The sequence below is a fragment of the Ovis canadensis genome, chromosome 1 (genome assembly GCF_042477335.2).
Source record: "Ovis canadensis isolate MfBH-ARS-UI-01 breed Bighorn chromosome 1, ARS-UI_OviCan_v2, whole genome shotgun sequence".
Taxonomy (NCBI): Eukaryota; Metazoa; Chordata; class Mammalia; order Artiodactyla; family Bovidae; genus Ovis; species Ovis canadensis.
This window is the reverse complement of record NC_091245.1, coordinates 161,458,756-161,475,547: the sequence shown is the minus strand read 5'-3', so window position 1 is coordinate 161,475,547 and position 16,792 is coordinate 161,458,756. Positions and strand designations below refer to the sequence as shown.

Here is a 16,792-nt window from a genome sequence, read left to right as displayed (position 1 = left end):
CCTGAAGAGGCTTCTATCTGATGGCAAGACAAACCTATGTTGTAAATACAGTTAATGAAAAACAAAAGCAGCTGAGAACCCAGGGCCACAGCTAAAAGCGTACATGGAACTAGAAAGCAGAAAAGTTAGTGCCCGGATGATACAGGAAAGTCAAGTGGGGCTTGAGGTGTTAAAAATCATTAGGATAGGTGTTAAAGATCATTAGGATAGGTGTTAAAAATCATTAGGATCCCAATGAAGGTCTCTGATGTTATAAACGCACTTTTACTGAAAAAGACTGTCATCTGCAGGAGACCTTGAAAAAAGTTTAGATAAAATTCTAAATATTTTAAAATGTCATCAAAGGAAGAATTTTGCCCTTAAATGAAAACCTGTATCCAGTAATATAATCAATAAATATAGTAATATAATCAATAAAGCCCCCTTTTTTAAGTTTAAAATGCATTCATTGGTCTATATTTTATATTGTTAGATTAACCCTCGTCTAGATGGGTGTATTCGAGGCTGGAATTTGATGAATCAAGGAACTTCAGGAGTAAAGGAAATCATTCAAGAAAAACAAAATAAGCATTGTCTTATCACTGTGGAGAGGGGTTCCTACTATCCTGGTACTGGAGTTGCTCAGTTTAACATAGATTATAGTAAGTGATCTCCTATTGTATCTTTCTCTTCTCACTAATGTTTAAATTTATTCATTAACAAATAGCAAAAATTCCTTGCTGTTTTGAATTGAAACTAAATCTGTGTCATATCTAAAACTGGTCGTATTGATTGCTTTTTCTCTTAACTATGGATTATTTTTCTTCTGTATTTAATAATTTTTGGCTTAAAGGTGGGTGTCAGATAAAACAATAGAGACTGAGATAAGTCATATTAAAATTTAGAGATAAGCATATCTGTCCATTTGCTAGACTCTTAATGAGAGGGCTTGAATCAATCTAGTCAAGAGTTAAACTGCTTAGGTTTTCTTGTTTTCATGCTGCTGCTGCTGCTAAGTCACTTAAGTCCTATCGTGTCTCACTCTGTGTGACCCCCTAGACTTGTTTTCATGACTACCCTTCAGATTCCTTTAATATACATTGTGCTTAGCATAATGGCTGCTTTGCCAGAGGACCACCCTTTATCAATTTATACTTTTACCAACAGAAGAAAGTTTATGCTCAAGATTTGTTTCTAATTAGAGAGTTGAAAAAGTGAATCTTGTAGCTTTACTTATCCCAGTTTCTATTGAAATTGAATATCTCAGCATATTCTTACTAGATATTTGTGTATCTTAATTATTTTGTTGGCTTCTGTGTCATTTTCTGTTTTATGAGTTCATTATGTGAACTACTAACAGTATTTAGTATGAATTTAGGGTTAATTTGAATATCTCTGATTTAAGAAAAAGTCATATTTTAACTTTATTTGCAGCCTTAAAAGTATCACTACAGTTTCAAGGAGGCATCTTACTATTGCTCTCTGTTTTCTTAACGTAAATTAATACAATGTCATTAATTTTAGCTCTGTTCTGAATATGAAGGTTTCTTTTTTTTAAAATATGTTGAGTTGATGATTGAATATAGAAAGAAACTAGGCCTATGATAATTTGTTCCAGTGGAAAAAAAGCTCTGAAAAGAAAGTGAAAATAGTTTTATTGTACCTGAATTTACTTTCATAAATAACTAACTGGTTGTTTCACAGACAGCATAAACGTGGCCTACTTTATAATTAATATTTAATGCTACATTATAATTTCTCCACATCTGCATGTTCATTTTGAGTTTGTTAATGTCCTACAGTAAATTTACTTACTTTAAAATGATTATACAGGGTTTTTTTTGTTTTTTTTTGTTTTTCCTCTTGGGTGGATTTTAAAGGATTATAGTGAAAAATGTAATAGTACTAGATGTGGCTAAATGGAAGAATATCTTGTCAAAGGAGAATTATTTTCTCCATTCACATTCACCCTTTTAAAGCCTCAAAGTGGTATTTGGGCTATTGTTATACATTTCTTTGTATTAAATGGGGAAGACTTCATTCAGATCTTAAGCTAATATTTTCAGATTATTAGTTTACAAACTTTTTCAAATTATTAGAAATCAAACTGTTTTGAAATCATATTAGTTCAGCAAATATTTGTTAAGTGACTACTGAGGAAAGCAGTAATGATAGAGACTTGCGGAGCTTGCCCTCTAGTTGTGTAGACTATTAACCTAATAATTAAGAAAAAGAATGTTAAGTATTATGATAAGAGAATTACAGAAGAGTTCCTATTAGAATTTCAAAGTTAACTGTTGACTTCAGAATATTTCTCTATTATCAAACCATCCCACACCCCTATGTATAGAGATTGGACTTTTCTTTCCCACTGCTCTAACCTAACTCCTATAAGGCAGAGAAGTACTGGGCTGGGGTTGGCAGCTGTACTCAGATTTTCCCTCAGAAATATTACAATAAATTTGTTGAGCTTTCTTGTATTTTATAATACAATCACTCTGAGATTTGAGCATTGGAGAATATATAAGACAGAAGGGAGAGCTGTTAAAGAGCAACTGGAAAATTCGTAATAATTCTAAACACCACAATCCAGAATTCTGTTGTAGGAAAAACTAAAGGATGAGGTTCCATCTGTGTGTTTCTTGCCTGCATTAAAAACTATTTTCTTTTGCTCTGTTTTGCCTAGGTTATATAGATCACTGGGAAAGAACTAAATTCTTTAATATCACTCAAAGATGGCTTTGAATATTAATAAGATTAATTCCTCTGGTGCACTTAAGAGTACATTGATCCTGCTTCTGTTTCATTGTTTAAACAGAGAATGAATCCAATCCTGAGGCTTGGCAAATCAATGTGTCCTTGAATATTCGCCCATCAGCAGGCACCGGTGTTATGTTGGCCTTGGTTTCCGGTAACACAGTGCCCTTTGCCTTGTCCTTGGTGGATTCCGCCACTGAAAAGCTTCAGGTAACTTTACTCTGAACCTTTATGATCCTTGTTTTGTAATTTTTAAAAAATCAGTAACATGGATAGAATAACAGTGTTTGCCTTAAAGTAGTCTTTTGAAAATGAAATGAGATAACTTATATAAATTATTTGGCATGTCATTAAAGATTGAATAAATATTCATTATTGTTACTTTTTTCTGGCTTATTTCCAAGGTTTGAACCGAGCGGTTAAGGGGTTAGGGGAGAATGGAAAAACCTATGTATTGTATCTATAGTTTAGATTAGACAGACTCCCACAAAGGCTGCTTGGAGCCTTCTCTGAGTACATAGAGATCCACCCTTATTCAGACTCTTTGAAGTATCATGGAAATTTATCTGTACTGTACTAACAGAATAGAAGTCAGTCTGATTGCAGTCCACTCTGAAATATTCAGTGTCTAATTATAATTTTTTTGTGCTTTCTGGTACTCTTAATCTTTTCTCCCATAAATAAGTTAGGAAAGACTAGGGAAAACTAAAACCAGTCTACTTGGCTTCCCACTGGCAACTCTGCCTTGAAATTAGAAGAACAGGAAACACTCTCAGATAAAAGAAAACATGAGAGTTATCAGAAGGGCTGTATTATTCAGCCTTCTGTTAGAGGCTAATAATTCTGTCCTTGTGTCATCCACAGTGGATTCCAACAAGTTACAGCAAGTAGCTTTCGTTTGTGCTATGGTTGACTTGGATGTTCTCTGTGGCTTGTAGAAAGAGACATATAATTGAATAATGCCTATAGTGATAAAAAGAGATGCTGTTTGCAACTTAAGGGATGGTTGTGGGGTTTCTGATGGTTAACTGTAAGCAACCTGAAAAAATCCTGTTAAGTTTTGCTCCAGTTGACCACAGGATCTTGCTACATTTGGGTTTCAGCTAATTGTTTTTTTTTAAAAGCAAAACAGAAATCCTGCCTTCAACACTACATTCAGTTAGTAGAGGAGGTTAACACGTGCCGTGTCCTTGAGATTTATTTTATCTTGTCTATGTTTTCTGTGTTTCTGTAAATACCTCAGACTATCTTTCTGCTATCTGGAAAGCATCATAACACCCACCTCCTTAGTTTTGATTTTATTTTCTCTCCCTTTTTATATTTTCTCTATATGCTAGTAAGCTATATGCATAGGTGACTCTTGGCAAGGTGAGTAATTTAGTGTATCAGCAGTTTGAAACATTCAGAAAATAAATAAATAAACACACACACGTATATATGTATGTATATATATTTGACAACCTTCCGATAAATACTCTGTAACTTACTGTCCTGGTTTTTCTTTCTCAGAGACTTCACTCAGTTTGTCCCAAGTCTGCAGGATTTCTTGTGTGGCACAAATAAACCTTTCGGTCTTGCTGGATGTGCTTACTAAAGCACTTTAAGTTTTCTAACTTTTTTCCCCAACAAAGAATGATTCAGCTCCTTCCTTTTCCATATGTAAGTTTTAAAATTGGGAAGGCTCATAAAAAGAAATTTATTGCTTAAGATACTACTTAAGTTCCCATTGATTTCTTGAATTTTCAGAACCTGCTGTACATTCACATCTTAGCTAAACCTGGAGTTTGTAAAACTAATGTATATTCAAAAATAATGATTATGATAATAAAAGTTTTTTCATTTAAACTTGAAGGCTCTATCATATTTTCCCCACCTCACTGAAATTCAGTTTTTTGAATTTTAAAACCAAAGTCTCTTTTATTTGGCATTACTCTTAGTATTTGTTTATAATGAGTCTTTGTTCTTCAGGATATCCTGGTATCTGTTGAAAGTATGGCAATAGCTCGGATAGAGGCCGAAACTCTATGTTCTGATCAGCAAACCTTTCTGGAAATCAGAGTCAACAGAAACAATTTGGAACTATTGACTCAACTTAGAAAGGATAGCTTCCACTCTGAAGACTTTCAAAGACAATTTGCCATCTTGGATGAAGCAATGAAGGGAACAGTGGCCACTTACCTGGGTGGCCTTCCAGGTATCTTCTCACTTTGTCTTCAGTTTTAGAAAGTGTATTTTCAATGAAATTGATAGTATTTTGGATATGCAATGTTAGTAAAACAGCATCTGTATATATAGAGCATAAGTAATTGTAGTAAAGGGGTATCAGAAAGGAAGAGAAAATTCCAGTAACCATTATTCTTTTTCTGGGGGCTTGCATGAACATTTTATTGGTCATTTTTATTTAATTTTTTTAATGGTAAACTGAAACTGAGTTTTCATGCATTTGACTATCCTAGCGAGAAATGATTTGCCATTTTTATTTTATACTCACAGTTGTCTTCTGAGTTTAATATTTATTCTTCAGTTCAACCATCACTCACCCAATATTCATTAAGACCCTATGTCTCAGGCAATAGAGACACATCAATAAACAAATGGATACAATCTCTGCTGTTAAGACCTTTACCATCTAGTGAAAGAGGCAGATATTAAACAACTGATTAGGAAAATATTTTAAAAATTAAAATTTTCATAATTTCTATGAAGGAAAAGTTGGGGTTGCTTTTAGAGCCTGAAAAATGAGGCCTTGATCTGGTTGTGGGGGCCAGGAACAAGCTCTCTGAGGAAGAGAATAAGATACAGCTCTGATATTTGAAGGATTAAATGAAGTTTACCAGGTAATGAGGGTGGAGATTGGAGCTAGAATGCAGATTGCCCATGGCAGAATGGAAAGGGGTTGACATGCTTGAGGAAGGTATAGAAGGTCAGTACCGTGAGAGCACATTGAGCAAGGGGGTGGTCATGCAAGAGGAGGCTGTGAAATGGGTGGTGGGTGGGATGATTATAGACCTGGCTCAGAATCCTGCATCTTATTGGAGCCGTAAGAATCGTTAAAAAAATTTTAGACAAGGAAGTGGTATATCAATGATGCAGTTTAAAAAAATTCCCCTGCATGCTGGATGCAGATGGACAGGGGGAGATATAAGTGGATGAGGTGAGTTGGGGGCTAATGAAGCAATTCAGATAAAGAAGCAGTTACAGTAACAGTGGTGACAACTATACTGCCTCCAGTGGTGCATAACACACAGTCTGGGCATTGTTCAGAGTGTTTCAGGTGTATCATTTAATACTTAAAGTAGTCCTATGAGGAAAGTACTTTTGTTATCTCCATTTTGCACATGAGGAAGCTGAGGAAGCTGTTGGACCGGGGTGATGTTGGTGGAGATAGTATACAGTGAATAGATTGGAGATAATGTGAGAAGCAAAGCTAATAGAAACTAATGATTGAAAGAATCTCTTAGGTATTTGGCATGAGCAGTTGCATAGGTGAAGTTTCCATTTACCAAGATGGGGAAAACTGGAGGAAAAGTGGTTAATATGGAAAAATATGACATTGGCATCAACACTGCACTTTAAATGACAAAAAAATTGAGGCAGAAAGTTTTTTACAAACATTTTTGAATAGTTTGGTGTCTGAACTTCTACTAATCTTTAAAATACTTGGACTGCCCAGTGTGTTCATTTCCCATATATGGAAATTTCCTCTAGGTTTTGGGGGAATATAATAGACTGTAGCAGAATCCCCTGGTGGTCCAGTGGTTAGGATTTAGTGCTTTCATTGTTGCACGTGCGTGCATGCTAAGTGGCTTCAGACTTGTCTGACTCTTTGCAGCCCCATGGACTGTAGCCCGCCGGGTTCCTCTGTCCATGGAATTCTAAAGATAAGAATACTGGAGTGCGTACCATTTCCTTCCCCAGGGGGTCTTCCTGACCCAAGGATTGAACCCACATCTCTTGCATTGGCAGGCACGTTCTTTACCACTAATCCACCAGGAAAGCCCTTTCATTGCAGTGGCCCAGGTTAATCCCTGGCAGGGGAACTGAAATTGCCAAGCCAAGTGGCACAGCCAAGATATATATATATATAAAAGATATAGTAAATAGATTATAAAAGTTATAAATAGATCCGTTAGATAGCTATATCCATTGATAGGTATACATGCATAGTTACATTAATGTGGTTAATTATTAGGAAGTATAATTATGGTTCAAATGAATAAATTCTAAATACATTGAAATCCACCTACTACCTTATTCACAAATTAGTTGAATGTAATTTTAGGAAATCAAACAAACAATGAAAGAGTTCAGAACTAAAAATGTCAGAATTTCTGTGGTTTCAGGACTTTGTCAACAGCACTGAGGACTAATTTTAAGCAAGGTGTGTTTAGAAAGCATGAGGAGAAATTGAGAAAAAGTTGAAATTGAGACATGAAGAGTGTGAAGGAAAAAGCAAGAGAGCTGCAGAAAAACATCTATTTTTGCTTTATTGCTTACTGAACTGAACTGAACTGAAGAGTGTGAACTAGGGAATGGATAATTTCTTAATTGATATGCAAAATAGACATGCTAAGTCACATATTATGAATTAAAAATCAGGTGAAATAGATGATTCCAGGGATATTTATAACAATGGTATAGCCTATGATAGTCAGCCAGACTTGAAACTGTTTCTTAACAAATGCTGAGCCCATAGAAAAGTATGGATTTATTCACTACATTGGCAAGTTAGAAGTGGGAAATTTGAAGTATATATATATATATATATATATATATATATATATAAAAGTATATATTTGTATAAGGTACTGAGGAGGAAGAATAAGAGCTGAAAAATATCCATTGGGAATTAAAAGTTATGGAGATGAGATGCCAAGAAAAGAGGAAGCAAGTAGAGAGATGGCTGTTTTGAAGATGAACCATAGTTCTCAGGAATCCAAGGATGTTGCCTAAATATTGAGTTGATAAGGCGAGTAAAAGTGTAGTAAAGCCTTGAGGCCCTATTCACTGAAGTATTATTAAAACTGTTATTTTTCAGAACACCAAACATTACATAATAGTGAATTCCCTATTATGACCTGCTACTGTATGGTCAGCAAGACACTATTTCTTTGGAAAATACAGAAATCTACTTATATTCCAGCAATTATAAAATAGACATATTTATTGTGCCCTTTAAAAAAGATTTCCAAATAGCTATAATTTTGAATTGAAAAAATGTCTTAATAATGATTAACCTATCCCTCAGATTTAAGGAGAAAATAAAGTAGAACACCACAGGTAAGAATATGCTATTTTCTACTCTTTCTAAAGCATGTTTATTTATCTGAGGTTTGGCTGGAACTTTTACAAAATCAGAGGAACTAAGCTATGCTGAATTTAGTACCAAACACAACAACTTATAACACTGAAGTCAATTAATATGAACTGATTGAACAGAAGAACATTATTGACTTTTCCTTTAGGATTAGAATTTAATTGAAAATGAGCAGTCTGAATAATTCCTCTAACGATAAGCAAGTAAGATGCTAAAAGTCTTGGGCTAATATTTTAATATTCTGTTTTAACAGATGTTCCGTTCAGTGCCACACCAGTGAATGCCTTTTACCAAGGCTGTATGGAAGTGAACATTAATGGTGTACAGTTGGATTTGGATGAAGCCATTTCTAAACATAATGATATTAGAGCCCACTCGTGTCCATCAGTTTGGCAGAATACAGAGCATACTTAAGGCATTTTTTCTCTGCTGATAATATCTTTTTCCTGTGTGTAATTATACTTATGTTTCAATCATAGCTAAAGTGTTTTACCTACAATGTGCATATCTCGATTATTTTGTGGTACTTTAACCTTCCTGGAATTTTAAAAAGGTCCTTTTTCAAGAAAACAAGATTCTCTTGTGATATGAATCACATTAAAAATATTCTTACCTCTGTTGCTGTCTAGAAATTAATGAAACCTATAAAAATTTTTAATTTGAATTTTTTGTGACAAATGACATTTCTTCTTTTTTTATGTTTGTAAAAGTAAAGTTTAATTTTATCATCATGAACGTGGATTTAAATATCTGTTTTGTTTGTGGGAGGGGAGGCGGGGGGAGGAGTCAAGGAAGTTAAACCTCTGTTAGAATACAAACAAAAGTACGTGTGACTAAATTCCATTGTTACCAGTCCTCCCAAGTCAGTCTTCAAATAAGGGACCTTCTGCCTGGTGTAACTTGAACCAATAGGAGACCGAGTCTGGTTCTTCAGAAGCAAAGGAAGGTTATCCTTGGATCAGAGAATGAGAGGTGGGAGTTCTAGCTCTAGAGTACAAGCTCCTCTGACAGGCTGTGGGCCGGGCTGCTTTTCAGGGATCTCCTTTGTAAAGTGGGAGGAGGGTGGGATGCGGTGGGAGGCGGTGGAGTTCTAGCAGAGCAGACTCAGCTTTGCTATTCATGCTCCAGAACACGGTGTGGAGGGAAGCGTTTCTGCACAGGGGCCACCACCTCCGCCATCTTGAATGGAGGGTCCTGCTTCGTGTTTCTGCACACAGGCCCCTTACCTGAGGTGTTGGCACAGCCAGCTCACAGGAGGAACTCTGATCCGAAGGGCTATGTATGAGGCCGCTGTTTGTGGCCCCACTCTATGCAGCCCCCTGTGAACAAGTGAAACTTAAGCACAAAGAAAAAGGTTAGACTTTATTTTATTACCCAGATTCTGTTTTTATATCCCAGGAACTGTTCATTGGTTTTGCTGCTGACACTGTTGATCAGAGGAGATACTTTGTTTTCATTTTTTCTTAATGAAAGCAGAAGAGTTAAGTGTGAATTAAGTGTGAATTGAGTGGAAGGCCTTAAAGCTTTATTCCAAAACAGTCCCTCAGGGAAACCAACTTTGAATTCATCTTTCTGTTTTCACATTTGAATTAGATAATGAGTGGGCTATTACTGAATTACATAATGAGTGGGACAAATTTTCATAAGAGCAGCACATGAATTTTGCTGGTTAGTGACTGGATTTTAAGAGGCTAATGTACTGTGTTGGAATGGGTGTAGAAACCTGGGGTGGGTACGTTCCTTAAATCTGGCTGCGTGAGTCACACAAGTGTAGATGAGGAAAGGCAGAACCTGCCGATGGAAAGAACAAGTGAGAGAATGAGTGATATGAAAGTTTCTGGTTTTCCCGGAATCAAACCTTAATTACCAGAGTACAATCCTAGAATGTGATTGTTGAAGAACAAAAGGAGCTATGAAAACTAGAACAAATTTTAATGAAAGGATAAACCACAGAGGGACATAGTTAATATTATGTCTTTGTAATATCCTTGCCTGGAGAATCCCAAGGACGGCGGAGCCTGGTGGGCTGCCGTCTATGGGGTCGCACAGAGTCAGACAAGACTGAAGCGACTTAGCAGCAGCAGCAGCTTTAAAGTAAGGAGGTAAGATTTATATATTTATTGGTAATGCATTTCAAGTAGCAGTTTTATTCTTCTCAAACCTGCCATTCACATTGGGTATGTATTAGGTGTTTCACTGAGTTTTAGAAAGTAAACTTTTTTCCACTGTAGACATTTTACATTATGTAAGACATAATTAACTGGTGATATTTTGAAAATTTATATGAATAAAATCTATATTCTATCAAGTCTTGGAAGAGAACATAAAATTACATAATATTCATGTAACTCTGATGCAGCACAGTAGTGTTTTAAGAAAGACAAATGAAGCTGTAATATTTGATTAGTAGTTATGGTTGAATTGTGGACTGGAGCTCAGAAAGGAAAGAGAAGCGAAAGTAACATGCTGAGTGTTTGACACATACCAGAAATTGTGCTAGATCATTTTACTGGATAGAATTTCTCCCCTGGCTACCACCATGCATAGTGGATGGTGAATTTCAGTGAGCAACTATTGATAATTACAGTGGTGTAAATAAGTAAGTGAAGACGCTCAGTTGTGTCCGACTCCCCGCAACCCCATGGACTGCAGCCTCCCAGGCTCCTCTGTCCATGGGATTTTCCAGGCAAGATTAATGCAGTGGGTTGCCATTGCCTTCTAGAGTTATACTATTACAATCATTGATCATATATCAAACTATACATTTGATCAACTGCTTGTAAATAAGTAAGGAAGTAGTAAAACTGGAAGTAAATGGAAATTCTTAAAAAAGAAGAAAAGAAAAAATGAATTTTCTTTCAGAAGGAGTTCTCTAATTCTCATTTAATCATGCCCAGATTCAAGGGTCAGTATGGGGGTCAATTTCACTTTTCCCGTGAAAACAGAAACTTTCCAACATGCAGTGATCTTCACAGAGGTTCCAGAGACTCATTTATGAACAATATTTATCTTTGAGATGCACTTAAACAATGGCTTAGAAAGAGAAAGGGTCTGGACCTTTGATCTTTATCTTTGCCAGGACACACAGGCTCTTAAAGAGTGGTAGAGAACAGTGGTTTCATGAAGGACAAATAGGATATTTGGTGCTTTTTGAGCTGTGTATATTGAGAAAATCTAAGTGACAGGGTCATTACAGAGTCCCATACACCTTACCATTTGCAGAGATGGATTGCATATCAGTGAAATAACGGTTAATTTGTGAGAACAGAGTTATTCACCTTTTTCTCCTGTTGGAAATTGTAATTCGAGTCTCAGTCACCATATGTGAGTCTTATAACGTATTTCAAATTTTTTATTTTTCATTCTGGAACTGGTATTATTGCTGGACAGAGGACTTTTTTCAAAAGTGTGCTTAATAATTGCCTTTATTTCTTTTAGAAATCCCTTAGACCTTTAATCTCTATAGTCAGTATAGAAGAAGACTGTGTTATTTAAAATATTTTCACTTCAGATGTCTTGATACTGTTACTGATAGTATGAGCTTGGGAGAAGACAGGGACTCTGGAAACTCCCGGGACAAGTGTTGTAAAAATCTAATTTGTTCATCAACAAATATTCTTCAAGCACCTAGTCTGTGCAAGTGAAACTGAAGATGGTAAAATGTCTGAAGAGCTAATTTCAACTGAATAGAAAGTGGTAGTACTCAATAGCCCTGTGAAAGTTAAAGTGTTCATCTCTCAGTCGTAATCCAGCTCTTTGCAACCTCATGGACTGTAGCCCGCTAGGTTCCTCTGTCCATGGGATTTCCAGGCAAAAGTGCTGGAGTGGTTAGCCATCCCTTTCTCCAACCCAGGGACTGAACCTGGATCTCCTGCATTGAAGGCAGATTCTTTACTGCCTGAGCCACCAGTTTGAGGTAGACCTCAAACTTGTGTTCCTTGAGCAGTCCAATTAGATTGTGTCAGAAATTGAAGCAATACAACTTAATCATTGTTCCTATATAGTAGTAGTTTGTTTCTTACAAATAAAACTGATTTGACAGTGATCTTGCACATGGGTTACTTGCCATAGCAGGCTTCTAGCTTTCACAGAGAACTTATATTTGAAAAATAAGTCTTGTCCTGTAGAAGAGGCATTGGTCAGAGGTTCATCCAGTGATGGGCTTGGGTCCAGCCCAGCCCATGGTTATCTTGCAGTCATGTTTACAGAGTGTAAAGGTGAGGAGCAATTACATGGAACAGCATCCTATGAGGCCAGATTATCAAAACAGATTATTGAACCAAGGTATGTGAAGCAAAGAGGATCAGAAATAGAGGGGAACTGAGCTTAGAGCAGTTTGAAACAAGTGGCAGGACGTTGAGGCTGGGAGACAGTTCCCGAGCCACAGTCTGCTACTTTGTCAGTAGTTTAGACCTGCAATTACCTTGTAGATAAGAATAGCATCCAGAGAACTTACTGACTCAGTCTTTGCTTACCTACTTCCCATGAGAAGCCCTTTCCAAAAAGAATCCTAATTCTGTGAGAGAATAATGTGACAAAATTTGAATTTTACTAGTGAGAAATCATCTTTCTTGCTCAAGTTTTAAATGGTGGAGTCTAAAGTCTCTTTCTGTTACTTGTCTCCAGATGGAAGAACCACTTGTTTAACTCTGATTATTTCTCTAAACTGATTTGAAGAAAAGGAAGATGGGGATAGTATCTAGCTGATGTAGGAAGGATCTAACATTATTATCTGTGGTTCACAAAAATAAACACCTTACTTATTTAAATATAAATAATAAATATAAAATAAATAAAATGCAACGAGTATAAAAATTTAAACAAAGCATTTTGGACACTGGAGCTGAGGCTGGAGACTTCAGAGGTGAGAGTATCTTCCTGAGCCAACTTGGCATGTATAAGGTAGCCAAGGAAACTAAGAGCTGGCTGTTCTGAAAAACAGGCAGTCTGAGACTTCTTTATATATGTAGCAGGTTGGCAAGCTGAGATTCAAACCCAGGATGCCTGGCTCAAGAGTCTACAGCCAAATTCAAAAGTTCATATTTCACCGATATTCTTAACTAGTTATCCCATCATAATATACGTTAGTAAATAACTAGGTAGAGAAATGTTATATTATTATATAGTGAATGTTATATTGTTGGAGTGAAAAAATTCTGTCTCTAACTGTACATATAACCTGCGGTGTCAGTAGAGTTTTAGTTGGTAATAATATCAGCTTAACGGTTTTAAGACAAATGTATGTTATTTAATTCAGTTAAACAAATGCTGATAATGACTCTAAAAACTGACCTACAGTGGACCCTCTGTAGGTTCTGCATAGGCAGATTCAATCAGCCACGGATGGAAAATATTTGGGAAAAAACTTATTCCAGAATGCTCCAAAAAGCAAAACTTGAATTTGCCACACACTGGGTAACTATTTACATAGTATTTATATTGTATCAGGTACTATTAGGTTGGTACAAAAGTAACTGCGGTTTCAGACTGTGAATTTTCAGTCACTATAACTAGGCTCACATACATCTTTATTAGTCAAAATAAGAACCATTACAATCAACACATTTTTGCCAAAGAGAAATAAGTTTGTTTATTCCTGTAGGGTAAAAATCTATGCTTCAGGATTTGATGAACTCTTGGAAAGCATTTTCTGCCTCCTGCTGGTTGTGGAAGCCTTTTCCCTGCAAGAATTTGTTGACATGTTTGAAGATGTGAGAGGTTGTCATTTGGTGAGAGGGCGGGTGAATATGGCAGTTGGGGCAAAATTCATTCAACTTCTGAAGCATTGATTGTGCGACATGCAGTCGGGCATTGTCATGGAGAAGCATTGGGCACTTTCTGTTAACCAACACAGGCTGCAGATGTTGCAATTTTCTCATCAATTACACCTCATCAATTTGCCAAGCATACTTCTCAGATGTAATGATTTCGCTGGGATTCAGAAAGCTGTAGTGGATCAGACGGGCAGCATACCACCAACACTGATCATGACCTTTTTTTGGTGCAATTTGGCTTTGAGAAATGCTTTAGAGCTTTTTCTTCGTCCAACCACTGAGCTGGTTATCACCAATTGTCATATAAAATCCACTTTTCTTTGCACAGAAAATGGTTTGTTGTTGCGTACAGAAAGAGAAGACGACCCTTCAAAATGACAATTTTTTTGATTCGTGGAAATTCATGAGGCATCCACTTATTGAGCTTTTTCGCCTTTCCAATTTCTTCAAATGGCAAAGTACCATAGGATGTTCAATGTTGAATTCTTCAGCAACTTCTTGCATAGTTGTAAGGGGATCAGCTTCAGTGATTACTCTCAGTTGGTCATTGTCAACTTCTGATGGCTGGACACTGCACCCCTCATCTCAAGGTTCTCATCTCCTTTGGAAAACATCTTGAACCACCACTGCACTGTATGTTCAATAGCAGCTTCTGGGCTAAATGCATTGCTGATGTTGCGGGTTATCTCTGCTGCTTTATGACACATTTTGAACTTGAACAAAAAATCGCTTGAATTTGCTTTTTGTCTAATATAATTTCTATAGTCTAAAATATATATAAACAAATAACACATCATGGCGAAAAGAATATAAAGCGAGAAATGTACATTAAAATTATATATAACATAACCACATTCATTTAAGACTGTATTCCAGTATAAATGGTAAAGTTAAAAAATGTAAAACTGTAACTACTTTTGCACTAATCTAAATATAAGTAGTCTGGAAGTTATTTAAAGTATGTGGGAGGACGTGTGCTAATATGATGTTACTTTATATAAGGGACTTGAGCATCCTTAGAGTTTGGTATCTGTACGGAGAAGGCAATGGCACCCCACTCCAGTACTCTTCCCTGGAAAATCCCATGGACAGAGGAGCCTGGTGGGCTGCAGTCCATGGGGTCGCTAAGAGTCGGACACGACTGAGCGACTTCACTTTGACTTTTCACTTTCATGCATTGGTGAAGAAAATGGCAACCCACTCCAGTGTTCTTGCCTGGAGAATCCCAGGGATGGGGGAGCCTGGTGGGCTGCCGTCTATGGGGTTGCACAGAGTTGGACGCGACTGAAGCGACTTAGCAGCAGCAGCAGGGAGCTTTTGGAACCCGTCTTCCTCAGATACCAAGGGACTACAGTAATTGGAACTCTAGGTGGATACTGTCCTAGGAAAAAGTGGAGAAAGTGCCCCACTTCTGTTGCCAATATATTCACAGTTTAGGGGATACCAGACAGATGGAGAAGTAATTCAAATATGAGCCCAAGGTTGGTAAGAGCTGCACCAGAGAAATAAACATTTGCAGGGGGTTATGAGGAGGCAGAAATGGATTTGAAATGGAAAACTAGTGAGGTGCTATTTTGAATTAGGCCCAGTAAGATAGAACTTTTCATTAGTTTCTCTGCCTCCAAGTCCTATTGCCCACAATGTATTCAGATGATGTCTCACACAGAGATCTTGTTTCACTATAATCCTCAATACCCAAAAGACTTTTCCTGTCAAACATTGCTAGAAGTACATATATTTAATCCTAAGCTTTCAAGGACTTTCATCTTTAAACCAGTGGATCTCAAACCCAAAAATGCTGATTAGATTCCCTGGCTCCATCTCTGGCAACTAAATCAGAGGATTCCCATTTATTTAAAAGATAACCAGAGTAACAAGCCTTAAGTCCAGCCTCTGAGGACTCATGCACCTTCTTCCCCATTCTTATTTCCCCCATGTGCATGTGAATGTGTACAGACACACTTAAACACACACACTCACACACATGCATGCAAGCATGTGCACACAGATTTAAAGCAAAAACAAAAATGAGAAAAATAGAAACAGGAGAAAAGGATAGAGAGGAGCAGGGGTTTGTATGCATGTATGTGAACAAAACAAGTAGGGGAGAACAAGACAACAAAGAGAAAATGAGAAAAGATACAAAGGAAATGAAAGCAGAGGTTCAGTGAAACATGTGATAAGATACAAGATAAAGAATAAAGGAGAGGAAAGAGATGAAGCAAAGAGTACGAAAAGATACTGGGTGAAGAGGATAAGGCAGATAGGGGAAAAATACAAACAGAAATATCTTCTTCCCTGTAAACAAATAAAAGTAGGTAGTGATAAGTTGAGATCTACAGAGAGATTAAAAAGAGACAGATAATCAAGTAGAAATTTAAAAGAAAAGGTGAAAGAAGAAAAGGTTAGGGAGAACAAAGGGAAAGAGGAAAAAAAAAAAAAAAAAACCAGAAGAAAAAACCAGGTAAATTTAGAGAAAAATAATTGGGTAGCACAAAGGAAGATGAGCCAAGCATAGAGAAAGCCTGGGTTAAGTGCTAAATATACAGTCAACAACGGTGTGAAGGTAAAATGGGCTTACATTAAACTGCTGCTGCTAAGTCGTTTCTGTCATGTCTGACTCAGTGCGACCCCATAGACGGCAGCCCACCAGGCTCCCCCGTCCCTGGGATTCTCCAGGCAAGAACACTGGAGTGGGTTGCCATTTCCTTCTCCAATGCATGAAACTGAAAAGTGAAAGTGAAGTCGCTCAGTTGTGTTGACTCTTAGCGACCCCATGGACTGCAGCCTACCAGGCTTCTCCATCCATGGGATTTTCCAGGCAAGAGTACTGGAGTGGGGTGCCTTTGCCTTCTCCGTACATTAAACTAGTGGTTCTCAAGCCGGCTGCATAGTAAAATCACCTGTGGACCTTTATTTTATTTTAAAAAATATTTAATTGGAGTATAATTGCTTTACAATGTTC

The 16,792-nt window shown here is 36.9% G+C and overlaps 1 protein-coding gene across 1 annotated transcript in view; it reads left to right on the top strand.

Annotated features, from left to right (window-relative positions):
- PROS1 (protein S) overlaps positions 1-8,788 on the top strand; it is a 66,477-nt gene extending 57,689 nt beyond the window's left edge. The window contains exons 12-15 of the mRNA XM_069578977.1: positions 473-641; positions 2,798-2,946; positions 4,705-4,930; positions 8,307-8,788. Of these exons, the coding sequence (XP_069435078.1) occupies positions 473-641; positions 2,798-2,946; positions 4,705-4,930; positions 8,307-8,467 (705 nt within the window). The 3' untranslated portion in view covers positions 8,468-8,788. The remainder of the gene's footprint in view (positions 1-472; positions 642-2,797; positions 2,947-4,704; positions 4,931-8,306) is intronic.
- The last annotated feature ends 8,004 nt before the right edge of the window (positions 8,789-16,792 follow it).